The sequence below is a fragment of the Salmo trutta genome, chromosome 5 (assembly GCF_901001165.1).
Source record: "Salmo trutta chromosome 5, fSalTru1.1, whole genome shotgun sequence".
Taxonomy (NCBI): domain Eukaryota; kingdom Metazoa; phylum Chordata; class Actinopteri; order Salmoniformes; family Salmonidae; genus Salmo; species Salmo trutta.
The window spans coordinates 52,191,367-52,218,276 of record NC_042961.1 but is presented as its reverse complement, the minus strand read 5'-3'; the positions used below and the strand labels follow the sequence as shown (position 1 = coordinate 52,218,276).

The window sequence follows — 26,910 nt, the reverse complement described above, 5'->3', positions numbered from 1 at the left end:
CATGTAGTAACCAGAAAAGTGTTAAAATATATTTAGATTTGTTTATTTGAGATTCTTCAAATAGCCACCCTTTGCCTTGACGACAGCTTTGCACACTTGGCATTCTCTCAACCAGCTTCACCTGGAATGCTTTTCCAACAGTCTTGAAGGAGTTCCCACATATGCTGAGCACTTGTTGGCTGCTTTTCCTTCACTCTGCGGTCCAACTCATCCCAAACCATCTCAATTTGGTTGAAGTCTGGGGATTGTGAAGGCCAGCTCGTCTGATGCAGCACTCCATCATTCTCCTTGGTAAAATAGCCCTTACACAGCCTGGAGGTGTGTTGGGTCATTGTCCTGTTGAAAAACAAATGACAGTCCCACTAATCCCAAACCAGATGGGATGGCATATCGCTGCAGAATGCTGTGGTAGCCATGTTGGTTAAGTGTGCCTTGAATTCGAAATAAATCACAGACAGTGTCACCAGCAAAGCACACCATAACACCTCCTACTCCATGCTTTATGGTGGGAAATACACATGTGGAGATCATCCGTTTTACTTTTTCAGTTTTGAGAAAAGTTTGTAGAAGATAACGAACCGCTATGTAATGTAAACTACTGTGCGTCCTGTTTGCTTTCCCCTTGAGAATGAACACTGTTGCCCACAGCTCTAGCATGATGGTTGTTTGTCGTACAAAGGGCGTTCACATACTACTGTAAAGCCCAGCTCATTGGCTATCTAGTTAGCTATGTTTCAAAACAATAGGTGGTCATTGGACCATGACACACACAATCAAGTGAACATGCTCGTCTCATTGGTGCGTAATGATGGCTTACCTTCATGGGCTAATTGACATGTTGTGTAGCCAATACGTAATGTAGAATGTTGAAACAAGTTTGGTTGCCTTCTAGAGTGTCTGAGGATTGCACAGAAACCGAACTTGACCGGGTTAAGCAACGTTTTGTGTGTTAGGATATCAAAATTAATTTTGTCAAACAAAATTATGCTACATTTTATCTCTGGGACCCTCAGGATGACAAATCAGTGGAAGATTACTTAATGTAAGTACATTATATACCGTCAGAGGTGAATGTATCAAACCAGTTGCCTTGATAAGTGTTTTGTTGTTGTGCACTATCCTTAAACAATAGCATGTTTTTTTTCTCTCACTGTCATAGCTACTGTAAATTGGACACAGCAGTTAGAGTAACAATCACTTAAGCTTTCTGACGATATAAGACATGTCTATGTCCTGGAAAGTTGGCTGTTGTTTACAACGGCATTCTAGTCACATATGGTATATTGAGCAACAACTGTCCCAATTTCGGGACACTGATCCAGTGAGGCTTTAAAGTACATTTATCAAACCATGGATGTACGGAGAGGCCAAGGAAAGCCAAAATAAGGACAGCCTTTTGTCTTTTTGTTTATGTTGATTGAGTCTGATTGGATGTAATACTAGTCGAAACGAGTTATTTTTTTCAATAATCTAATTGAAGTTGTGCTTAGGGGCACACAGTGCTTGACGTTTTTACTCTGCTGCACAATACTCCTTATCCACTGTCTCTCACCAGTGTGTACAAGCGCAGAGTTCCTCCTGTGTTTACATGTTTGTGGGCGTGCGCCTCTGAAAGCAGTTATGAATTGCTGAGTACAGGGCTAGTTTTTCTCATATTAACCTCCCCCACAGAGTCCAGAAGTGAATGAAGATGTGTAACCAGAGAATGGACAGGCACTAACGCTACTGCCAATACTGCACAATGTGTGAATACCAAGATGTAGCCTAACGCCTGTTTTGCTGCCTGCCTGAGCGCCAGTCTGTTTCTACTTCTTTTTAGCTGACTTCTCGTCATATTTCCAAGCATGTCAGTGAACGGATGTAGCAGTTGGATGTTGAAACGCTTGGGAAACCAGGTCAGTGAGTCTGAATGCTTTAATGCAACATTGCTGGAGCCTCAGGGCATGTTAAGGCTACATTGCTTCTTTCTGGGAGTCCTCACAGCCAGCGAACTAGGAAATGTTATGTCAAGCTAATGCACACTGCTGTAACCTACCATAACTTGGTTAGGCCATGTGGATATGTTTTTCTTTAGTGTTACTGGAGACCAGAGACCATTGATAATTAATGACCCAGTGGAGACTGGCTATATAGTAGTACTGCTCCAGTGAGGGTGACAAGGTTTCGTTTAGTAGGACACAGAGAAAGCATGCCATGGCGGGCCACTGTGTGTAAAGGGAATTTTCCGGTGACCCGAAAGGAGAGCAGTTGTTGATAACATCAGTCAGAATCCAATCTTGTTTATTTAACAGTTGCAACAGGGAGACCCCTCCCAGAGCAGAAGCAGAAACAAATTCTAACGGGCCTTCTCTGAGAATACCCTTCTTATTAATCACACAGCACCTAATGTTCTGTAAACACCAGCCAAGAGGCTTGTAGGATGTCACAACATCAGCTGCTACAGAATCACATAGTGTCACAGATACATTATCAGTGATCCCTTGACTCAGTCTGGAGTCTAACTTTAGCCATAACATTCAACACTGGCAGACATTTGATACTGGCAGTTACACAGGTCAAAGGTAGAACATCAGTACTTTGTTACATGGTTAAGTAGTTTTCTATAATTATCTTGTATGTTTTAAGTACCATATTTAATAAAGTCCTGTTTCCCTTCCCCCTAGGGAATGAGTGTGAGTTGGGTTACAAGGTCACTCTCAGTAATCTCTGCCCAATCAGGGGTCTCCATTCTCCAACTCTGCAAACTTTCTCAGTGAACCTAGGTGTAAGCTACTGCCTGTAGGTGTATCCACGTGTTACTAAGTAACAGGCTACTCAAGTCAGTGTTCATACACATGCCCACATGTTATATACAAAAGTATGTGGACACCTGCTTGTCATCTCATTCCAAAAATAATGGGCTTTAATATGGAGTTGGTCCCCCCCTTTGCTGCTATAACAGCCTCCTCTCTTCTGGGAAAGATTTCCACTAGAACATTGTTGCGGGAAGTTGCTTCCATTCAGCCACAGGCACTAGTTAGGTTGGGCACTGATGTTGGGCGATTAGGCCTGGCTCGCAGTCGGCGTTCCAATTCATCCTAAAGGTGTTTTGATGGGGTTGAGGTCAGGCCTCTGTTCAGACCAGTCAAGTTCTTCAATCAATCAATCAATCAAATTAACTTATAAAGCCCTTCTTACATCAGCTGATGTCACAAAGTGCTGTACAGAAACCCAGCCTAAAACCCCAAACAGCAAGCAATGCAGGTGTAGAAGCACGGTGGCTAGGAAAAACTCCCTAGGAAAAACTCCCTAGAAAGGCCAGAACCTAGGAAGAAACCTAGAGAGGAACCAGGCTATGAGGGGTGGCCAGTCCTCTTCTGGCTGTGCCGGGTGGAGATTATAACAGAACATGGCCAAGATGTTCAAATGTTCATAGATGACCAGTAGGGTCAAATAATAATAATCACAGTGATTGTAGAGGGTGCAACAGGTCAGCACCTCAGGAGTAAATGTCAGTTGGCTTCGACACCGATCTCGACAAACCATAGGCTGAAACAGGAAAGGGACTTCCCCAAACTGTTGCCACAAAGTTGGAAGCACAGAATAGTCTAGAATGTCATTGTATGCTGTAGCATTAAGATTTTCCTTTTACTAGAACTAAGGGGCCTAGCCCGAACCATGAAAAACAGCCCCAGACCATTATTCGTCTTCCACCAAACTTGACAGTTGGCACTATGCATTTGGGCAGGTAACATTCTCCTGGCATCCGCCAAACCCAGATTCATCCGTCAGACTCCAGAGAACGCGCTTCTACTGCTCCAGAGTCCAATGGTGGCGAGCTTTACACCACTCCAGCCAACACTTGGCATTGCGCATGGTGATCTTAGGCTTGTGTGCGGCTGCTCGGCCATGGAAACCCATTTCATGAAGCTCCCGACGAACAGTGCTTGTGCTGACGTTGCTCCCATAGGCAGTTTGAAACTCTGTAGTGAGTGTTGCAAACGAGGACAGACGATTTTAATGCTCTCCAGCACTCGGCGGTCCCATTCTGTGAGCTTGTGTGGCCTACCACTTCGTGGCTGAGCCGTTGTTGCTCCTAGACGTTTCCACTACACAGTAACAGCACTTACAGTTGATCAGGGCAGCTCTAGCAGGGCAGAAATTTGAAGAGCTGCTTTGTTGGAAAGGTGGCATCCTATAACAGTGTTACGTTGAAAGTCACTGAGAACTTCAGTATGGGCCATTCTACTGCCAATGTTTGCCTTTCAGTGTCCCTGTGTAAGGATTTCCACAACACTCCATAGACAATCTTAAATGAATCATTGTTTATTGCCAGCGTGCTGGACAGGTTCCAACCAACTCAATGCACCTTAGTACACATGTCAATCAGGAGCTCTGCTTGGGTAGTCCCAGCAGTTGCCTTATATACGGCTATACACAGACAAGTTATATTTGCATGATTTAGCATAGTTAATTAATCATTACCGGTTTGTTTCATTCATGTGACCGACCAATACTGGTTCATAACATGTAACAGACCAATACCTCACAAGGCTTCTTCTCTCTAAGCTGAGACCCTGAAACTGAGAAATCCTTCGTTCTCAAAACAAGGTCTGGGCGTACTGCCAATTGCAGCTACTGATGGTGAGGATTCGTTCAGTCAGCCACTTGCATGAACACAGAAATTGGTCATTAGAACAGCACACGAATAGAACACAGAAATTAGTCCTAAGAGAAGCACATGAGTATAACATTTCCATCACAGGCGATTGCACGGCTGTGTGCTCGATTTTTTTTTTTTTTTTTTTTTTGTACACCTGTCAGCAACGGGTGTGGCTGAAATAGCTGAATCCACTAATTTGAAGGGGTGCCACATACTTTTGTGTGTGTGTGTGTATATGTATATATATATATATATATATATATATATATATATATATATATATATGTATGTATGTGTGTATGTATGTGTGTAGGAACTGGATGAAGTGACTAGGGGAGTGAAAAAGAAATTCTCATGAACCAGTTTGGCAGCTTGCCGTCCAATCAGCACGTGCCTAATGGCAATCCATGAAGTGTAAATGCCGGTATCTGTCAGGATTGTGCCTGTAGGTTAAGCTGCCTTTCTGTGTGTCTCGTGCTATTTATATGCACTGTGTGTTGTGGGTGGAAGTGGACCCTTGTCTGGCCCACCTGGTGTGCTGTGTCAGGCAGACGTGGGAATGTTCTTTAGTGGAACAGAATGGAACTACCTGATCCAGGCTTAGAACAGAGGAATTACATATTGGAACTGTGGAGATGGAACATATTTGGTTCTAGAGTGCTGGTTCATCTGATTTCTAGAACCCTGGTGCCACGTTAACTTTGTACTCTCTGTTGGGATTTACTTCCAAACTCCAGAGAGTTGATATCGCCTGTGCCATCGCCTAGCAACAGGAGCAGTGCTAAAAGGTAGGGGCTTCATTGGTTGTTTGTTTCGATTGATGGTGCCAGCACAGCAGTCAAAATGTAATCTTTCTTAATAATAACAAGTCATAGTGTGAATATACATTTCAGGTGCAGTGCTCTCTAGTGACTGATTTTGATAGAGCTGCTTCAGTTCTGCAGTGTGACAGTTTCACTCATGCGCACACTCATTGCCAAATGTGGCAGTGCTCTGCCTTCAAAGTATTCACAACCCTTGACTTTTTTCACATTTTGTTGTGCTACAGCCTTAAAATGATTTAAATGTAGATGTTGTGTCACTGTCATTCACACAATACCCCATAATGTCAAAGTGGAATTATGTTTTTTGAATTTTGGAGCATGATGATGTTAATAATTACACTTTTTTTATTTATTTATATTATTTCACCTTTTATTTAACCAGGTAGGCTAGTCCAGAACAAGTTCTCATTTACAACTGCGACCTGGCCAAGATAAAGCAAGAGTTGCACATGGAATAAACAAACACAATAGAAACAAAGTCTGTATACAGTAAGTACAAATTAGGTAAGATGAGGGAGGTAAGGCAATAAATAGGCCATAGTGGCGAAATAATTACAATTGAGCAATTAAACACTGGAGTGATAGATGTCCAGAAGATGAATGTGCAAGTAGAGATACTGGGGTGCAAAGGATCAAAAAGAAACAGTATGGGGATGAGGTAGTTGGATAGGCTATTTACAGATGGGCTATGTACAGGTGCAAGCTGCTCTGACAGCTGGTGCTTAAAGTTAGTAAGGGGGATATGGGTCTGACAGCTTCAGTGATTTTATTTTTTTGCAAATCATTATTTTTTTTGCAATTTGTTCGTCATTGGTAGCAGAGAACTGGAAGGAAAGGCGGCCAAAGAAGCAATTGGCTTTGGGGGTGACAAGTGAAATATACTGGCTTGTGCTATGGGTGGGTGCTGCTATGTTTTTGTGCTGGTCAAGGGCAGTCAGGTCTGGAGTGAACCACGGGCTATATCTGTTCCTGGTTCTACATTTTTTGAATGGGGCATGCTTATTTAAGATTGTGAGGAAAGCACTTTTTAAAGAATAACCAGGCATCTTCTACTGATGGAATGAGAACAATTTCCTTCCAGGATGCCCGGGCCAGGTCGATTATAAAGGCCTGCTCGCTGAAGTGTTTTAGGTGTATCAATACACCCAGTCACTACACTAGACTAATGACTTTCCTAGTTAAATAAAATAAATGCAAAGATACAGGCGTCCTTCCTAACTCAGTTGCCGGAGCGGAAAGAAACCGCACAGAGATTTCACCACGAGGCCAATGGTCACTTTTTTTCCCTTCAGTTTATGACTGATTTTTTTTAATCCTGTTTGCAACAAGGCACTAAAGTAAAACCAGGCGTTGGAACCTAAATTATTTTCCAATCGTTTTGTTCTGAACAGAATTTTTTTTTCTTTAACGTTCTATTGTTCCGACCAGCAAAATAAGCGTTCCTTTCTGTTACTTTTTAAACCTCTAAAATATATTTATTTTATTTAGCTCGACATTAAATTACTTCACCAATGGATAGAGCAGTGTGCTATGGAGCGGGCAAGCTATGTACACGCATTGGACAGACAAGTGTAGTGTAGGGTGTGGCATGCGACGTAAATGTTGCGGGTGAGGAGAGCGCTGGGCATCTTGTTGTTATGACATGCCTTTTCTGAATTAGGCCCACAAAATTATACAGACGGAGAAGATGCTTCTTTGAATTTCAGAGAGTTGGCTTAACTAACGTTGAACCAGAGCTAGCCCTTGACCAAGACTCTCAGTTCCATTACATTTTACATTTACATTTTAGTCATTTAGCAGACGCTCTTATCCAGAGCGACTTACAGTAGTGAATGCATACATTTCATACAATTTCATACATATCATACATTTTTTTTTCTGTGCTGGCCCCCCGTGGGAATCGAACCCACAACCCTGGTGTTGCAAACACCATGCTCTACCAACTGAGCTACAGGGAAGGCCATTACATTACATGTAATGCTGCCTAGAGATTCCGAGAGCTAGACCAGAGCTAGCTAACAAGCTAGCTAGCTAACAAACTAGTGTGTTCAGAGCGGCACCAGAATTAAAATAAAAACACGTCTTACCTTTTTGTAGTTAATACATCTACTGTGAAACGCCGTAACTATGGTATCCTTAACTAGCATTGAGAAAGTTAATCAATTGTTCTCTAATAAAAAAAATCTCCCCTTTAATTTCTGAATCACGCCTGTAATGTCAGTAGCTACAGTAGACTATGCATGCTTTGTAGGGTGTGGGAGGGGCATATAGTCTACACACTCACACTGGCAAAGATTTTCAGCTGGCAGTCACTGGAATGCACTTCTGAGTGACAGTCAGGGCTTTCCATAGGCGCTTTGTTGCGTTTTTTTTGTGGGACTGAAAAACATGCTCGGAACGTAAAATAACATTAACTGGTTCCCATACTTTTAAAATAGCGGTTCAGTTCCAGAACAGTATAGATCACTTTTGTTCTCGGTCTGGTTCTGTTCCTTGAAAAATGTCGTTATTTTTCAGTTCAGTTCCCTGAACCGGCTCCAACCCCTGAATAAAACTGCAAATAACGCTTTGTTTTCAGGACAAAGTTTATGTTTGAGGCAAATCCAACACAAAACATCACTGAGCACCACTCTTCTTATTTTCAAACATGGCGGTGGCTGCATCACGTTATGGGTATACTTGTCATTGGCAAGGACTAGGGAGTATTTTTTTTGGGGGGGGGGATAAAAATAAATGTAATAGAGCTTAAGCACAGACAAAATCCTAGAGGAAACTTAGTTCAGTCTGCTTTTCACAAGATGCTGGGATATGAATTTACCTTTCAGCAGGACAATAACCTAAAACAAAAGGCAGAGTATACACTTACCAAGATGACATTGAATTAGTGGCCTAGTTACAAAATGGCTTTCTAGTAATGACCAACAACCAACTTGACAGAGAATTTTTTAAAGAATAATGTGCAAATATTGTACATTCCAGGTGTGCAAAGCTCTTAGAGATTTACCCAGAAAGACTCACAGCTGTAATCACTACCAAAGGTGATTCTAAAATGTATTGACTCAGGGGTGTGAATGCTTATGTAAATTACATTTTTGTATTTCATTTTCAATAAATTTAGAAACATTTCTAAAAACATGTTTTCACTTTGTCATTATGCGGTATTGTGTGTAGATGGGTGAGGGGAAACATATGTATTTAATCCATTTTGAATTTGCGCTGTAACACAACAAATGTGGACTAAGTTAAGGGATATACTTTCTGAAGGCACTGTTGGTAGCTATGAACCTTTCAGATGAAATCTCACACATGGCTGCATATCCTCTTTGTGCATAAGTGTTTGAGAGCGAAAGAGAGAAAGTTCATGTGTTTGTGGAAAAGGGAAAGAGAAGGTAGAGGAGAGTGTCTGTCTCGTACTACTGGTTTCACTCATTTGTTTATGGTAGTTTTCATCTTCTGGCTATTTCTCTTGCTCTCCCCTGCTGTGGCTTTCGCTCTAATGACATTTTGATTTTTGTTGTGTGTGTGTGTGTGTGTGTGTGTGTGTGTGTGTACACACGCTGTTCTGCCTATGAGAAATTGCTTCATTCAAGTCAATTAGGCCTATTGATTGTGCAGAAAAACAGTTTTTCTAACATTATTAATATATTCATTTGTTAATTCCTTGGTAAGCAGCAAATGAAAACTGTAATGTACTGTATAGCGCTGTGTTCAATACAGATAAATATGATGCCAGCAGTACTGGCTCGGCCAGTTGTCTACCCTAGCAACCAACCAGTGCGAGCCGATTGTCTTTCCTGTGACGACATCACCGGCCCCTTAGCAGTCAACTGCTGAGAGCTCGGCACACGCGCGCACACACACACACACACACACACACACACACACACACACACACACACACAGACATCGTAACTCACGCGCACAGACATCGTCACGCACGCACACACACGGTCACAAATAAGCCTACGCACCAGCCCGCTACGCTATTCGTGGCTGCTGTAAATCATGGAGGCTGCCTCCATGATAAACAGTTCGCCTAGAGACGAGTAGCTAACGCGCAGTGAGAGCGCTAACGTAAGCTTAGCGACCAGCTGTCAGTCAACCATGGAGGATATCTCAGCCGAGACCGACCCCTATCTCCCTTACGACGGGGGAGGGGATACCATTCCCCTGCAGGAGCTGCCTAAAAGAGGTATGCCACGATCCCCGCACCTTTCCTTCCTTCTGAATGGAGGTGGGAGGTTAGTTTCTGTCTGTCTGTCCATCTGGCTACAGTTAGTCATGGAGCTGGATAATCTAATGCTCAAGCTCCCAGCTGTTGTTATAAAGACTAAAATGGTGTGGCGCTTATGATTTAGGACAGATAGGAGGGCTGTAATGTGTGTGTGGGCGACAATATTATCTAACTAACGTTAGCTGGCTGCCATTCTTCGACCATTCCCCTGCTCGTTGATGATTAACCTTGGCAGTTTCTGACCCAATATCTGGGCTGTGTGTGTGTGTGTGTGTGTGTGTGTGTGTGTGTGTGTTATCTGCGTGGTGAATTAGTTGGGTGTGTTTTTCTCACAGGAAGGCTTAGCTGAGCTGGATGAAGCAGTGGCCGAAGAGCAGCAACGTGTGCCACTGCCTCCACCTCCACCTTTTAGTCTCTTGACTTAGAATAAGCCATTAAATGTTTGTGTGTGTTCAAGAGAGAGAAACGTGTTTGTGGTGTGTTTGTGTGTGGGAGAACACCTCTATAACAGCTTCCAGATGTTGGTCAGTGTGGTGCTGATCCATTTAACATAAAACAGTGTTTGAAGAAAAAAATAACTTTAAATTTGTATTTTTTATTTTATGAATATTACTAACAGCACCCGATTTTAAACACATTTTGTCAAGGGAGCAGTGGAAAACCTTTTGAGTGTTTTAATACAATACAATGTATTGTAAAATTGTTGATCTACAGTTGTTCTTAACCCAGGGCATTATGGGCCTGGGAGGCTCACAGGGATATAGGTATCCACAGTAGGCTTACTCCACCAATTACACATTTTTCATCGGAATACTTCTTGTAATCCCATTTTATTGTTATTAAACTGCAAAGTTTTCTCTGAAAATTGTCAGGATAATTAGCTTGAAAAATGAAAGATTCTCTACGATGCCAAAATGTTCCTTCCCAGGGCCCGAGACTTGGTCCGTCCAGCCATGCGCTGCACAAGTCCTAGTAAAACTCTGTGCATGCTATTTTGATCTCACTTGAGTCACTGATTTTTATATTTAGTATAAAAAAAGGGGTTCCAGACCCCAAAAAGTTTGAGAACAAAACACTACCTCACACTAACATCTATAGAGCATCTGCTATCCTCCTTATTACCTGTACAAAACATTTACATTCTCAACATGATTCAATGTTGTGGACATATCCTTTTTTTCAGTTAACTAATCCGCTGTGCCATCTTCCCTAAGGCCGTAGCCGTTCATGGCCCTCCGTTAATAATATCCTTGCCTTCAATATAGTGCTGAGCAATTACTGATTTCCAGGATGTTTCGTTTATTTTTTAATGTTTTTAATCAACTGTGCATTATGTGGGTTGAATGCTGAATAAGCGCAGAATAAAACAATTAATACAAGTTTTTTTTTTTTTTTATTGTAGTGGCTGCCCATTACTGCTTTAACATAATTTATTCACATTACTTTAATACAATATTTGTTTAATTTGATTACTTTATTTAATTCCAAGTTATCATCTCTATAGAGCTGCTGCCTGTGCTGTCAGACAAAATCGCTATTTTAGTAGTTCTTCTAAGTAAATAAGGCATACTTTTATGACTGCTGAATACCAACTATCAATCTCTTAGATCATGTATTTTCAGATAAATACCTCTCGAAGCTGCTGCTTTCTATCCCTCTAGATTGAGAGAAGAAAAAACTGTCTCTTTGTCTGCTCCACACCATTCTTATTATAGCTCCGTGCTCCACACGGACAGGACAAGTATGCGGGCGCGCAATGGGTTATGGTAATTGTAGTTAATTGCCACGTTTTCTGTGCTAAAATATTTAGAATATTGGCCTGTTGGCAACTACAACTCTGCTACATCGCACAGTTCAGGCTTGATCAGATTTATCTCTACAGAAACTGTGCATTGAGCTCACAGCAACAACAAAAAACCGGAAGGAAATGGAATTCAAATACTTTACCCAAAGTTGGTCAATTAGTTGTTTACAAAACGAAAAATGACTTAAATTTTGGTTAATCGCTCAATTTAAACTCAACCTACCACGTCACTGATTATCTCAAAAGAGAGAAACGACTTAACATCCGTCCTATTCCATCCACTTTCAGTTTACGGTTGAGCCCCTTAGGGTTCGTCCCTATCTGTGTGTCCGAGATAATGGTTTGTGTTGGTGTAGTCCTTGTTCATTACTTGCTGAATGAAATACACTGGCAAAGGATTCTCTCTCGTTCATTCCCCCTCTCTCGTTCCCTCTAGTCTGTTATGAGGTAGGCCTTTCGGTCACGTTTCCTTACTAGCCTCGTGCAGGCCAGGGTTAGATGCAGCCTGCTGTTCTCCAGCCCCAGTCAGTCCAGCTGCTGAGCTGAGCCTCCTTGATCTGCTTTGCAGGACTGGAATAGTGCTGGAGTAACCTGATGATGGAGTAATGCTGCAGTAGCCTGATGTTGGAGTAGTCTGATACTGGATTAGTCTGATACTGGAGTAGTGCTGGATTAGCCTGATACTGGAGTAGTGCTGGATTAGTTTGATGCTGAAGTAGTCTGATACTGGAGTAGTGGTGGAGTATCCTGATGCTGGAGTATCCTGATGCTGGAGTATCCTGATGCTGGAGTAGTGCCTATGTGCACTAAACCCTGACACTGAATGGTCTCATTTTAGGCATGTAACTGAACACACAAAGTGTGTGTGTGTGTGTGTGTGTGTGTGTGTGTGTGTGTGTTGTGAACTCATTGATCAGTGTTGCTGTTGTGGTTGAAATCAGTCCCTTGTAGGATTCTGTTTCTATAGTGTCATCATTCAGCTGGATGCTGTGTGTTCGCTTACACAGGTCGGTTAAATCAAAAACATGAAGTCCCTGCTGCACTGCAGGACCAGGGTTGTCTACCCCTGTTCTAGAGTCTAGATTAGAACATCCACTCAATCTCATTATGAAGACATTATTTATCTCCCCCCTGTGGATTTCACTTACAAATCAGGCTGGTTGGAAGGTAGAAGACGATAATATCCATCTCAATGATTGACTTGACTGCCTTCTCTGGTTGCCAGGCTGAGACTGTCTCAGCTGACTCCACAAGAACAAGCCATTTCACATTGGTCTTCCTCAGGAAGGGAAGCACCAGATGAAAGCTATTAAACTAGTGTGCACACACACACACACACACACACACACACACACACACACACACACACACACACACACACACACACACACACTAGTTCCTGCTGCTCTCTGGGAAATGCCTATTTCTCTCTTACACCTCTATTTCTACATCAAAGGGCTTCATATAGACCTAATACTGTAATTGGAATGGCTTGGCCTTCTAAAATCAGGTTAGTCTGAGAAATCCTTTTCTCATTTCTGTACTCCTAGTGGTAGCAAGTAGTGTAGTGAAAGCACACATTTATAGCGTCTCTGTTTATTAGTGTTAATAGCTTAGTTTACTTCTTTATTTTCTCATCCTCGCCATGGGCCTACTTTCCTCAAAATCAAATGTTATTGGTCACATACACATATTTAGTAAATGTTATGCGGGTGTAGTGAAATGCTTGTGTTCCTAGCTCCAACAGTGTAGTAGTATCTAACAATTCACAACAATACACACATCTAAAAGTTAAGAAATATATAATTATTAGGATGAGCAATGTCAGTGGCAATGACTAAAATACTCTATATACAGTGCCTTAGGAAAGTATTCGGACCCCTTGACTTTTTCCACATTTTGGTAGGTGCCTTATTCTAAAATAGATTTTTAAAAAAAGAAGTAATTCTCATCAAACTACACACAATACACCATAATGACAAAGCAAAAACAGAATTTTAGACATTTTTGCTAATTTATAAAAACAAAAAAAATGGATATCACATTTTATTCAGATTCTTTACTCAGTACTTTGTTGAAGCACCTTTGGCAGCTTTTACAGCGATTTACAGAGTCTTCTTGGGTATGACGCTACAAGCTTGGCACACCTGTATTTGAGGAGTTTCTCCCATTCTTCTCTGCAGATCCTCTCAAGCTTTGTCAGGTTGGATGGGGAGCGTTGCCGCACAGCTATTTTAATGTTTCTCCAGAGATGTTCGATTGGGTTCAAATCCGGGCTCTGGCTGGGCCACTCAAGGACATTGAGACTTGTCCTGAATCCACTCCTGTGTTGTCTTGGCTGTGTGCTTATGGTCATTGTCCTGTTAGAAGGTGAACCTTCACACCAGTCTGAGGTCCTGAGAGCTCTGGAGCAGGTTTTCATCAAGGATCTTTCTGTACTTTGCTCTGTTCATCTTTGCCTCGATCCTGACTAGTCTTCCTGCCCCTGAAAAACATTGCCACAGCATGATGCTGCCACCACCATGCTTCACGTATGGATGGTGCCAGGTTTTTTCCAGGAGTGACGCTTGGAATTCAGGCCAGAGAGTTTTTGATCTTGGTTTCATCAGACCAGAGTATCTTGTTCCTCATGGTCTGAGAGTGTTTAAGTGCGTTTTGGCAAGCTCAAAGTGGGCTGTCATGTGCTTTTTTACTGAGGAGTGGCTTCCGTCTGGCCACTCTCTACCATAAAGGCCTGATTGGTGGAGTGCTACAGAGATGGTTGTCCTGGAAGGTTCTCCCATCTCCACAGAGGAACTCTGGAGCTCTGTCAGTGACCATCGGATTCTTGGTCACCTCCCTAACCAAGGCCCCTCTCCCCCGATTGCTCAGTTTGGCCGGGCGGCCAGCTCTATGAAGAGTCTTGGTGGTGCCAAACTTCTAACATTGTCAGGATTACGGAGGCCACTGTATTCTTGAGGACCTTCAATGCTTCAGAAATGTTTTGGTACCCTTCCCCTGTGCCTTGACACAATCCTGTCCCTGAACTCTATGGATAATTCCCTTTTGACCTCATGGCTTGGTTTTTGCTCTGACATGGACTGTCAACTGTGGGACCTCCTATACCACAGGTGGACCTCATAAACCACAGGTGGACTCCAGTCAAGTTGTAGAAACATCTCAAGGATGATCAATGGAAACAGGATGCACTCAAGCTCAATTTCGAGTCTCATGGCAAAGGGTCTGAATACTTACATAAATAAGGTATTTCTGTTTTTGCGTTGTCATTGTGGGCTATTGTGTGTAGATTAGTGAAGATTTTTATTTATTTAATCAATTTTAGAATAAGGCTGTAATGTGACGAAATGTGGAAAAAGTCAAGGGGTCTGAATACTTTCCGAAGGCACTTTTACATATGAAATGAGTAAAACAGTATGTAAACATTATTAAAGTGACTAGTGTTCCATTATTGAAGTGACCAGCCTGCTAGTGAGTGATTCATCATTCACCAGTGTTTGAACTTTGATCACATTCCCACTTCCCACAGTTCAGGTGACAGTCCCAGGTTTCTAGTATTTTATGTTAGCAGTTAGCACCTAGGATTGATAACCTTAGTTAGCTTGGCAGTTAGCGCCTTGTTTCCTCGCATTGATATCCTTATTTAGCTTAGCAGTTAGCACCAACTGCCTCTCCTCGGTATCGTTACAGGCTAACACTAGGCTCTACGGCTTTATAGCACTCATTGGATGTCATTGTGCCAACTGTGCCAAGCCACACAACGTTAGCCCCTGGATGACGTGGTTGTACTAAACAGCCCCTAGCTAACAAACCCCAGCACAATATCACACACTGCTGGGAAGTTCAGCAACTACACATCAGTGGGGTGTCCCTGACCGCTTGCCAATGGAGAATGGTTTCGAAGGTCATCAAACCATGAATCATCATCATAAATGAATCGCATACCCGTGGCTCAGTTGGTAGAGTAAGACACTTGTAACGCCAGGGTTGTGGTTTCGATTCCCATGTGGGACCAGTAAGAAAAAGCATTCACTACTGTAAGTCGCTCTGCATTAGAGTGTATGCTAAATGGAAGGGGGAAAAAATTAATCAAATGTGTTTAGCCGTAACTTGACAACGACTTGTCATTAGCTTTGCATCCATCTTCTGCAGATTGTTAGGGTTATGACAGTTGATGTGATGTCACAGAGGGTTTTAGGTGAAAACTTTCTACTACCATGCCAGATTATCAACAGATTTGAGCTATTCCGGTATTGCTTTGCAGTGTATTCCTATTTCTCTCTTGCTCCGGTAAAATGTATCTCTGTAAAAACACACAATACACTGTACTGTATATCAGAGAGCTGAAAATAAGAATTTGCACAACAAAGAATGGATCTGTTATGCATGCCTAGCAGTTTTTAAAGAACATACCGTAATTTCCGGACTATAAGCCGCAACTTTTTTCTCACGCTTTGAACCTCGCGGCTTAAACAATGACAATTTTTTTTCCCCAAAAAAACCACATTCTGTGATGTGCTCTGTTTTTTTGGCGGCATGAAGCTTTCATTAGACCAATGAAATTGCCGAACGGGTTAAGGTCAAACAACTTTTTTGTTTACTGTTTAGATTAAATTGAGCACTCTCAAACTTCCCATCATTCTGATTACGGTAGTCATTTTGTCACCCTCATCATGGCAAAGACACGGAGAAACACAGGTTTCCCGTGTGGCTCAGTTGGTAGAGCATGGTGTTTGCATGGTGTTTGTTTCAATGTACCGGTAGGCACCTGCGGCTTGTAGACATGTGCGGCTTATTTATGTTAAAAAAATAAAATTCAGTGTGCTCAATAGTCCGGAAATTACGGTACTTGAGGAGACAACATTCTCTTCTGATGTTTTTTTGGGACACATAATGACTTTGTTCTTTCCCGGACATATTCCCACAGACTTGTACAGTTGTCAGAACGACGTGGGAGTTGTGCAGCGTGAGCGATTTCCCTCTTTATGGGTAGATGAATGTAGGCCCGTCTCTGTGCCTTTTGAAAATAATATGTAATCCATATCATACTCAGAGAATACGGCAAAACTATCCACTGAATTGGATAATGCACTTACAATTAGATTTTTATAAAGTATTAGTCACGTGCTGAATACAACAGGTGTAGTAGACCTTACAGTGAAATGCTTACTTACAACAATGCAGTTTCAAAAAAAATACAGATAAGAATAAGAGAAAAGTAACAAGTAATTAAAGGGCAGCATCTTTGACAACTACGTGCCGTTGTCCGGTGCTACTTCGCATGAATGTGTCTTACTTTCTGTCAGATCACACCCACTACAGAGAGAGATGACCTTTTTCAAAATGGCGGTTGGCTGCCCAGCTGAGTTGTAGTGCTATGGCACTACAAGCCACGTCTGCTCCATCCCCGCCTGTATGTGTGTGTGTGAGCCAGCCAGCCAGCCAGCCAGTATAATCTATTTAACTATCCTTGTTAGATGCGCCGATTCACTGCTACCAACCGGCACAGTCGAGCATGACTGGATCTGGGATTTCAAGCATTAGCATTGATCATCAGGCATTGTTCTTGATTATCGTCATAAAGGACATCATTTTGGAATGTATATTTTTGGAATTGCAGTCAGTTTTTCTCCTATCCTGCATCTCTGCCGGTTGCAACATTTTAATAAGTGTTGTAATGCAATTAAAAAATGAGCTACGTTTTCTGTGCTTTTTGATCATGCTAGAAGGGTGACCAGAGTTGTGTTCAAATCCCTAATGGTGACCGGAACATCAACTGAACATTCACTGAAAGCGCACCATTGGTGGTAGGCTGTACTGTGTTGGTGTGGTGTAGCCTACTGCAGGGTTCACCAACTGGTGTCTGTCTGTCTGATCTATGCCTGAGGCCTACATCCTGTAAAGAACCAAGCAGACCTACACCGAGAAGAACGGCAGACTGTTGTAATCCTTGGCCGGTATTCACTTTACACTTCACACTTTACTGCTGTGCCTCCGTTTCCCCTGCCACATTGGTACTACAACATAACACAGCCTGTTGTGTACACAGAGGCATGTGACTGTAGAAAGGCCCTTGTGTCCTTGTGTCAATTTTATGGGGAACTGTTATCAGAGATTGTGAAATGAGATTAGAGGAAGACAACCTCAGACTTGTAAGTAAACATTCTCCTTTAAACCGGAACGGCCCTTTTTGAAGGAAGTCTTTAGATTGTGAATGAACCATTGTTCTGAGACTTAACCTCCATGACCAGTGAGTGATTCATTAAAAGGAAACGTAGAGCCCTGGCTCAGAATCTACCCCCTGTGTTCAATCTGCCATTGAAAGTCTGCAACTGCACTTCCATTTTGGCTCTGAGCTGCAGGTTTACCCACAGTGCTCTGGTGGTGAGGGGGTAAAGGGAGTAAAGACGATTTAGTCATCTGATTTATTACGGTGCTGTGTGTGTGTACACGGGTCAGTAGTTTGTTTTTTCACTGTGTCTGACTCTGGTTGAGATGCAGCAGGCAGCCAACGGATGGATGGATGGATGGATGGATGGGGTTTTCCCCGGTGTGCCACAACTACGTCAGTCAGACAAACTCTTGTTTTCATATGCCAGCAGGCAGCATGTGCAACGCAGTGTTCCTAATGGAGTAGATATTTACCACTTCCAGGTTGACGCACACAGTGTAAAGAATAAACATGAAACTGGGGTTTGTGTAATTTGATTTCAGGGATGATTATCGTGTGAGAAGGAGAAAAGGCTACAAGCGCACTGTAGTTATGCCTCTGCTGGTGGGTTTTATGTACAGTACCAGTGTTTCTGCTGTCAGTCCTTGTCAGGGCGGGGGGAATCATATCTTCTGTGTCAGATGTGCCTGTGTTACTCGTGAGTGGGAGGTTTTCTCTGACGCTGTTACTGTTGCCTCCTTTTACCTGGGTTTTTCAGTGGAGGCTGACAGGGAAGATCATTACGTCACTGTCTGTCTGACCCAGATGGCTTATTCAGAACAGCATTTGGCCCATCCGGACTTCTAGCAGGCTATGAAGGAACTAGTATGCCATTGTCTGGTCTCTCACAAACTCTCTATCTCTCACTCTCTCACTCACTCACACCTGTAGGATCTAACTACGTCATGTCTAACGGGGGAGGGGTGGTGAGCAGCACCACCCACCTGCTGGACTTCCTGGAGGAGCCCATCCCGGGGGTCGGAACCTACGATGACTTCCACACCATCGACTGGGTCCGGGAGAAGTGCAAGGACCGCGAACGCCACCGCAAGGTGAGGATGCGTTTTACATTTTACAAACTCATTTAAGAAAATAATAACTGCACTCTAACTATATATAGAGATTTTTTTGTAATTTAGCAGACTTACAATCAGTGTATTCGGGTAGGTAAAATAACCACAAGGTTGTCCCCAAGGACTCTGGGCCCCTTACTCTTCATCTAGATTCTACATTCTACTCACAACTTCTGACCCTCTTACCACTGTACAGTGTAGTTTTGTGTCTGAACAGATGTCTTATGAGCAACAATGTAATTTCCAGGTCAGGTCTTCATTGTTGCTTGTGGGATGAGTGGGGGGGGGGGGGGGGGAGCTATTCTCCACAGTGTCTGCCACAGGTCAGGGCTCATGTTTGTTGTTGTGTTGTGAAAGAAATGGTGCCCTAGCTTAGACAGAAGTGTTCCCTGTTCTCTGTGGTGGCTCAGTGTTGTCTCAGTACCATTTATTTTATAACACTTAGTCTTTCTCTACTGGGCTTCGGCAGTATCTAAATTGTCACACCTTCACACCGACCTTGTGCCATACCGGGATATTCGGTAATATCCGAAGGTTAGCAATGCTAACAAGTACATGTAACATCCCATAGAGAATGCTAACTAAGCGCTAACGAGCGCATTGCAAACATTTTATAGAGTCCCTGACCTAAAGTATTTGCAGGACAAACATCCCAGCTCATAAAATTATACAAGTAACTCCAAAATGCTACTCACAGTTTGCTGAACGCACAAAACAAATATTAGACAGGCTTTTGATCCAGGAGGGGATTCTTTGCTGTTACCAAAAAAACAGTTCAGCGAAACTTAATTTTGGAAGAAGCTAACCACTTAGCTAGATAGCCAACTAGCTGCAAATTAGCAAACCAAATGCACAACTGAAGAGTATTTAGCACATTTTAGACTGTTAACTTAATAGTTAAACAGTGGCAATAAAAAGTATGTGAAACCTTTGGAATTACCTGGTTTTCTGCATGAATTGGTCATCAAATTTGATCTGATCTTCATCTAAGTCACAACAATAGACAAACATAGTGTGCTTAAATTAATAACACACAAATTATTGTATTTTTCTTGTCTATATTGAATACATAATTTAAACATTCACAGTGTCGGTTGGAAAAAGTGAACCCCTAGGCTAATGACTTCTCCAAAAGATGATTTGAAGTCAGGAGTCAGCTAACCTGGAGTCCAATCAATGAGACGAGATTGGAGATGTTGGTTAGAGCTGCCCTGCCCTATAAAAAAACACTGACAAAATTTGAGTTTGCTATTTACATGAAGCATTGCCTGTGAGCCATGCCCCGAACAAAAGATCTCAGAAGACCTAAGATTAAGAATTGTTGACTTGCATAAACCTGGAAAGGGTTTCAAAAGTATCTCTAAAAGCCTTGATGTTCATCAGTCCACGGTAAGACAAATTGTCTATAAATGTAGAAAGATCAGCTCTGTTGCTACTCTCCCTAGGAGTGGCCGTCCTGCAAAGATGACTGCAAGAGCACCGTGCAGAATGCTCAATGAGGTTAAGAAGAATCCTAGTGTCAGCTAAAGACTTACAGAAATCTCTGGAACATGCTAACATATGTTGATGAGTCTACAATACCTAAAACACTAAACAAGAATGGTGTCCATGGGAGGACACCACGGAAGAAGCCACTGCTGTCCAAAAAAAACATTGCTGCATGTCTGAAATTTGCAAAAGTGCACCTGGATTTTCCACCGCGTTACTGGCAAAATATTCTGTGGACAGAAGGAAGTACAGCTGAGTTGTTTAGAAGGAACACACAACACTATGTGTGGGGGAAAAAAGGCACAGCAGACATCAACCTCATCCCGACTGGAGGGTGGAGGGAGTATCATGGTTTGGGGCTGCTTTGCTGCCTCAGGGCCTGGACAGCTTGCTATCATCAACGGAAAAATGAACCAGTTATCAAATCCAAGGGTTCACATACTTTTCCCACCCTGCAGTGTGAATGTTTACACGGTGTGTTCAATAAGACATGAAAACGTATAATTGTTTGTGTGTTATTAGTTTAAGCAGACTGTGTATTGTCTATTGTTGTGACCTTAGATGAAGATCAGATCAAATTTTATGACCAATTTTTGCAGAAATCCATGCATTTCCAAAGGGTTCACATACATTTTCTTGCCACTGTAAGATATCTAGCTGGCAAACATTTTAGTTGTGAATTCCATACTGTAACTTGATCACCTGGCGCGTGCTGCATAACGGTGAGTGACTCACAAGTCTCCGGGTCTCTCGTCATTGTGTGCTTGTTAACAAACACCACATGACCGGGGATTACTGGTCAACGTCATAATGAAAAATTGTGACAGGTGAGGTGAAATGAAGAACACAATCTGCTTTATCTCCTAACGTATTGCACAAGTTGACTGCAGGTATTTACTTAAGTAGAAAGAAAACGTCAAAATAAATAGAAAAAAACTAAAACATCCCGTGGCTATTTCCAAATACCCCCGTATACAGCCCAAGTCTCTACAGTGTCTGCCAGGGTCATGTTTGTTGTTGTTGTTCCCTTCTATGCTCTCTAGTGGCTCTGTGTGCATGACCTATGAACACCACGATGAAAACCTTTTTTGTCTTTTGAGATATGAATCTGGGTTACACGGTTCCTCAAGGTTCCATTCACTCCCACATTTGAATGTCATTTGAATGTTGCCTGGCGTTTTTCTTTTATCACCCGACAAACAGGAACACGTAACAATTGCTCTGAATTTGACAAACTGCAGTAGCAGCAGTTCACGGATGGTTAGGCCTCTCATGAGTGGTAATAAAATAATATCATTTTGATCATTGTTTCTCTAAAAAGGGAGAATCATACATTGTTTAATACTTTTAACCAGCCGTGACTTTGAGTATTTATGTTAATTGTGTGTGTGTGTGTGTGTGTGTGTGTGTGTGTGTGTGTGTGTGTGTGTGTGTGTGTGTGTGTGCTCAGATCAACGCTAAGAAGAAGGAGTCTGCGTGGGAGTTCACCAAGAGCCTGTATGATGCCTGGTCTGGATGGCTGGTAGTGACGTTGACAGGACTGGCCTCAGGTAATACAGACACCTGAGCTCACCTGTACTAGTAATGTGAGAGCAAAATTCCAAGATTGTTATAATACTGTTATTGCATCAAATGGTTGTTTTATGCAACAGAATAGAGGGTTTTTATAACACTCATCTCTGTGTGTTCTACTGAGAATGGGCCTCTGGGGGCTTAATGCTGAAGATTTACAATGTCTTGGGTGACCTAACAAGACCACATTCCATAGCATGAGTTGGTGTTTCTGTTCTATGAGGTACCAGGGTGGCGACGCCTCCAGTATGGATAATTATGAGAAAAACGTTCTTTTGGGGGCCAGACCCTGGATTCTACACAATGAGAATAGTCTTTACAGAAGATGCAGTTTGCTGTGAATTATTAGTATATTTTCATACGAATCCTAACCTTGTGACCCATTCCATACATCTGTTGTTTGGATTGAACATTCAGGAGGATATACGTTGCTATAAAATGCTGTGGCTCAAATCCCCTCGTTGGGCTCTCGACTAATCACCTATGGGTGGGTCGTTGACAAGCTTCATTATTGCAATAATTAATCGATGTTATTAATACATTTTGAATAAAGTAATATCCTAATTGGTGATTGACCTTGTCTTTCCTCATTGATTAGAATTTCCACGACAGTAGTCGAGTATTTACGGTAAATGCAGGCTCGTCATTGACAACGTGTTTGTTGTTCATCTTGTTTTATATGTCACACTGGCACAGGCTTAAACTATTGTTTCCTCCTCATCCTCTTTGTCCAATCAGGTGCCCTGGCGGGTCTGATCGACATCTCTGCTGATTGGCTGAACGACATCAAGGAGGGGGTGTGTCTGAATGCCATGTGGTTTAACCACGAGCAGTGCTGCTGGGGCTCCAACGAGACCACGTTCGCTGAGAGGGACAAGTGTCCTCAGTGGAAGAGCTGGGCGGGGCTCATCCTGGGCCAGGAAGAGGTGAGAGGGATTTAAAAATGTAATGTCAAAATGTAGATTTCTGCCTAAACAGAAATAATTATTTATCATGAGAGGGCCATAAAAAATACCATGTAATGATTATACTGCCAGAATGATTAAAATCTCACCTTTTCTAGTAAAAAATAGTTAATAAATTGCTGAGGTGTAGTCACTTTTGAGGATACAAGTACACAGTACAAATATATGATGAATAGGGCTTAACATGTTTAGGAGAATAGGGCTTAACATGTTTGAACTGCTTCCTAAATATAGTAACAATCAAATTATAAAGGACTTACTATAAGATTTCACCTTTCTTATAACTGTAAAATATGTGTTTCTCCCCAATTTCCTGATATCCAATTACGATCTCGTCTCATCACTGCAACTCCCCAACGGGCTTGGGAGAGGCGAAGGTCGAGTCATGTGTCCTCTGAAACATGACCTGCCAAGCCGCGCTGCTTCTTAACACCCGCTCACTTAACCCGGAAGCCAGCCACACCAATGTGTCAGAGGAAACACTGTTCAACTGACGACTGAAGTCAGCTTGCAGGCGCCCAGCCCGCCACAAAGAGTCGCTAGAGCGCTATGAGTCAAGTAAAGCCCCCCCGGCCAAACCCTCCCTTAAACCGGACGACGCTGGGCCAATTGTGCGCCGCCCTATGGGACTCCCAGTCACGGACGGTTGAGACACAGCCTGTGATCGAACCCCTGCTATGAAAGAGCATTTTCTGCTCCGCGTCCTCTGAGCGACACACAGACGCCATTCATATGCATGCTGACTCGTTACAACTTTAGTTGTAAGCACAAAGGGATTTTGTCTCTCTGTGACGAAGAGAAAGTGGTCTTGTTTCAATTCTACAATCATTTTTAAAATGTTCATGTTGAGTGCTCTAAATCCATCTGAGAGCATCATAGCGAGATGAGACTGTTGCTGTAATCACTAGGCTCTCCCGTTTCATATGCCGTATTGTAAGCTGTGAGGTTCACGGCCAGGGGAGTTCGATCCTTTTTCTGGATAGGCCAGAAAATGTAGCACTCCCTATTCATATGAAGTTTCAGATTTCACATACTGCATCTCAGATGAGAGCGGAGAACGGCATGCAAAGCAGGATAACCAGAGCTGTCACGGAGTGCACAACAAATAATGTTGGTTCGGAACCGGTCCAGAACTGCTCAGTCCCCTAAATAGGGGACTTCACATTTTAAGAGGTTTTAAGTGACATGTTACAGGTGTCATATAGATGTTATAAGCTAGTTGTTTCCATTGCTGAGATGGACAAGTATCATCAGTGGAAGAGATTGGGTGAACTAATACTTCTGTGTTCCAGCAGTAGTTCACCACTTTTCCATGACCTTTTCACTCAGAATAGTTCAAACTGTCTCTATGTAGTAATGTTAAAGGGATAGTTGGGATTTTGATGCTAGCTGTACCCAAAACCTTTTCCTTTTTGTGCTAAGCTAGTTAGGATTGGCTCGCAAAACTACCTTTAACTTCCTTCTTGCTGGATAAAGATCGATTAAAAAATTGGTATCCATGAGTTCTGATTGCCAAAATCCCAAACTATCCCTTTAATGGCAGTTTGTGTGTAAACGTGCTCTTCTCCCTTCTTCGACTGCCCCTTCTCCTCTTCCTTCTCTTCCTCCTCCTCTCTCTCCTCCCAGGGTCCTGGTTCCTACATCATGAACTACTTCATGTACATCTACTGGGCTTTGTCCTTTGCCTTGCTGGCTGTGTTACTGGTTAAGGTGTTCGCCCCCTACGCCTGTGGCTCAGGCATACCTGAGGTAAGACCGCACGCACACACATGCACGGATGCAAACACTCACAGGTTTACATGGGTACACACACACAATGTATTGTAATTCAGGCAGGTTCTGTACCTGCTGTGTAGGAAAAATGTATGTTGAGGTGAGGTTGTCTGCTCTAGTCTAGCACTCGAAATCTCACTTTCTAGTTGCCATGGCAACAGGAGGGCCAGCGAGATGGGGATGAGCACTGCGGAGCACTTGGAGTTTTAATTTCTTCTAAATTCTTAGATTGTGACATTGACAATATCTGGCAAGCTAGTCACTGTGGTCTCAATAAATATGATTATTTGTTTCTAAGACTGACAACAAATTATGCCCGTAGAGAGAAACGATTTGTCAGGGTATATCCCCATTGCTGATTGGATCGTTTATATCAGGGTGGCTTTTCGGGAGCAGTTTGGAATATGTTTGGACATTTGCCTTATTTCTTCAACAGACCTAACCATCTACCTCCTCTACCCTCGGTGCCTCTCCAGGTTAAGCCTAGAAATCATTTCTCCAGTAGTATATTTACCTTATTTCCCCCCCCATCTCTGTCTCCCAGATAAAGACCATCCTGAGTGGGTTCATCATCCGGGGTTACCTGGGGAAGTGGACCCTGCTGATAAAGACGGTGACCCTGGTCCTGGCTGTGGCATCCGGGCTGAGCCTGGGGAAAGAGGGACCCCTGGTCCACGTGGCCTGCTGCTGTGGAAACATCTTCTCATACCTCTTCCCCAAGTACAGCAAGAACGAGGCCAAGAAGAGAGAGGTATGTTTGATCTACTGTTCTATTAGGTGTGGAGAAATACAATATAACTTTGTCCAAGTACAGTAGGAATGAGGCCAAGAAGAGTGTATGGTTTGGTGTATGTATCCATTGTATAACATTACAAAGTTTAGAGTTTTTTGTTATAAGACATTCTCCTGGTGACCTTTTCTGTTGTATGATTTAAGACTTTGTTTTGGGTAAATTCCTGTCAGTGTTTCAGCTGACTCGGCCTTTGTTTGGTACTAATCTTTTTTATTTGTTTTCTCTGCAGGTCCTATCTGCAGCGTCAGCGGCTGGGGTGTCTGTGGCTTTCGGTGCTCCCATAGGAGGAGTACTGTTCAGCTTGGAGGAGGTACGTTTTATACTGTTTGTGTGTGTGTTTCTATGAGTGTGTCCGTATAAGTAAGCACATCACACACACACTATAGCCTCGTTTTAGGCCGAGTTTCCGTGTAAGCACTTTTGTGACAACCGCTGATGTAAAAAGGACTTCATAAATACATTTGATTGATCTGTTCATGCACGCTTGTGTCTCTGCATGAGTTATTGCATCCCACTATAATGTCCCCTATTCACCTGTCTCTCTGCATCTCTCTCTAGGTGAGCTACTACTTCCCTCTGAAGACCCTGTGGCGCTCCTTCTTCGCTGCGCTGGTGGCAGCCTTCGTCCTCCGCTCCATCAACCCGTTTGGCAACAGCCGCCTGGTGCTGTTCTACGTGGAGTACCACACCCCCTGGTACCTGTTTGAGCTTATCCCCTTCATCCTGCTGGGGGTGTTTGGAGGCCTCTGGGGGGCCTTCTTCATCAAGGCCAACATCGCCTGGTGCCGAAGGAGGAAGTCCACCCGCTTCGGGAAATACCCCGTCCTGGAGGTCATCTTCGTGGCAGCCATTACCGCCGTGGTGGCGTTCCCCAACCCGTACACGCGGCAGAACACCAGCGAGCTGATTAAGGAGTTGTTCACTGACTGTGGGCCGCTGGAGTCGTCCCAGCTGTGCCAGTACAGGAGTCAGATGAATGGTAGTAAGGCGTTTGTGGACGCGTCGCCTAACAAGCCGGCGGGGTCCGGGGTGTACACAGCCATGTGGCAGCTGTGCCTGGCGCTCGTCTTCAAGATCATCATGACAATATTCACCTTCGGACTCAAGGTGAGGCAGGGCAGGTTGGGTACTACCGTCTAGTTAATGTAGAACGGCAGTTAAAGGGGAAGTTCAGCCAAAAACATCCTTTATAACTAATATTGCGTGGTCGTTTGTCAGTACCCCAGACAGTTTTTAGGTCCATTGCTTGAGTATTTAGATGTAGGTAATATGCTGATTCTACCCCCGCCTTCCCCATAGAAACCCCATGCAACGTCAAAAGTCCATCCTAAATACCTCCTAAACACACCACTTTGACCTCCCATGATCGAAATAGTCCTTGTAATGTCTTTCTCTGCACAAAAAACTTATTTCAGTAGGCACATTTTTACCTATGAATGTCATTTTGGGAAATTCAGCATTTTGATAAAAAAATACAAGTGTTATAAAGAGCCCAGAAGTGTTTTTGGGTGAACTTCCCCTTTTAATGTGATGG

General features: G+C 42.9%; 1 protein-coding gene across 7 annotated transcripts in view; it reads left to right on the top strand.

The window, feature by feature from the left end:
• LOC115194457 (H(+)/Cl(-) exchange transporter 3) overlaps positions 1-26,910 on the top strand; it is a 56,875-nt gene that overhangs the window by 11,039 nt on the left and 18,926 nt on the right. For 4 of the 7 annotated variants that reach the window (XM_029754165.1, XM_029754169.1, XM_029754167.1 and 1 more), the window contains 7 exons: positions 18,604-18,764; positions 21,724-21,823; positions 22,584-22,771; positions 24,437-24,559; positions 25,128-25,334; positions 25,606-25,686; positions 25,935-26,483. In XM_029754165.1, coding sequence (XP_029610025.1) covers positions 18,604-18,764; positions 21,724-21,823; positions 22,584-22,771; positions 24,437-24,559; positions 25,128-25,334; positions 25,606-25,686; positions 25,935-26,483 — 1,409 coding nt within the window. Of the gene's footprint in view, positions 1-1,681; positions 1,896-9,334; positions 9,659-18,603; positions 18,765-21,723; positions 21,824-22,583; positions 22,772-24,436; positions 24,560-25,127; positions 25,335-25,605; positions 25,687-25,934; positions 26,484-26,910 lie in introns of those variants that run through there. The other 3 variants (XM_029754170.1, XM_029754166.1, XM_029754171.1) reach the window with 3 other exon arrangements.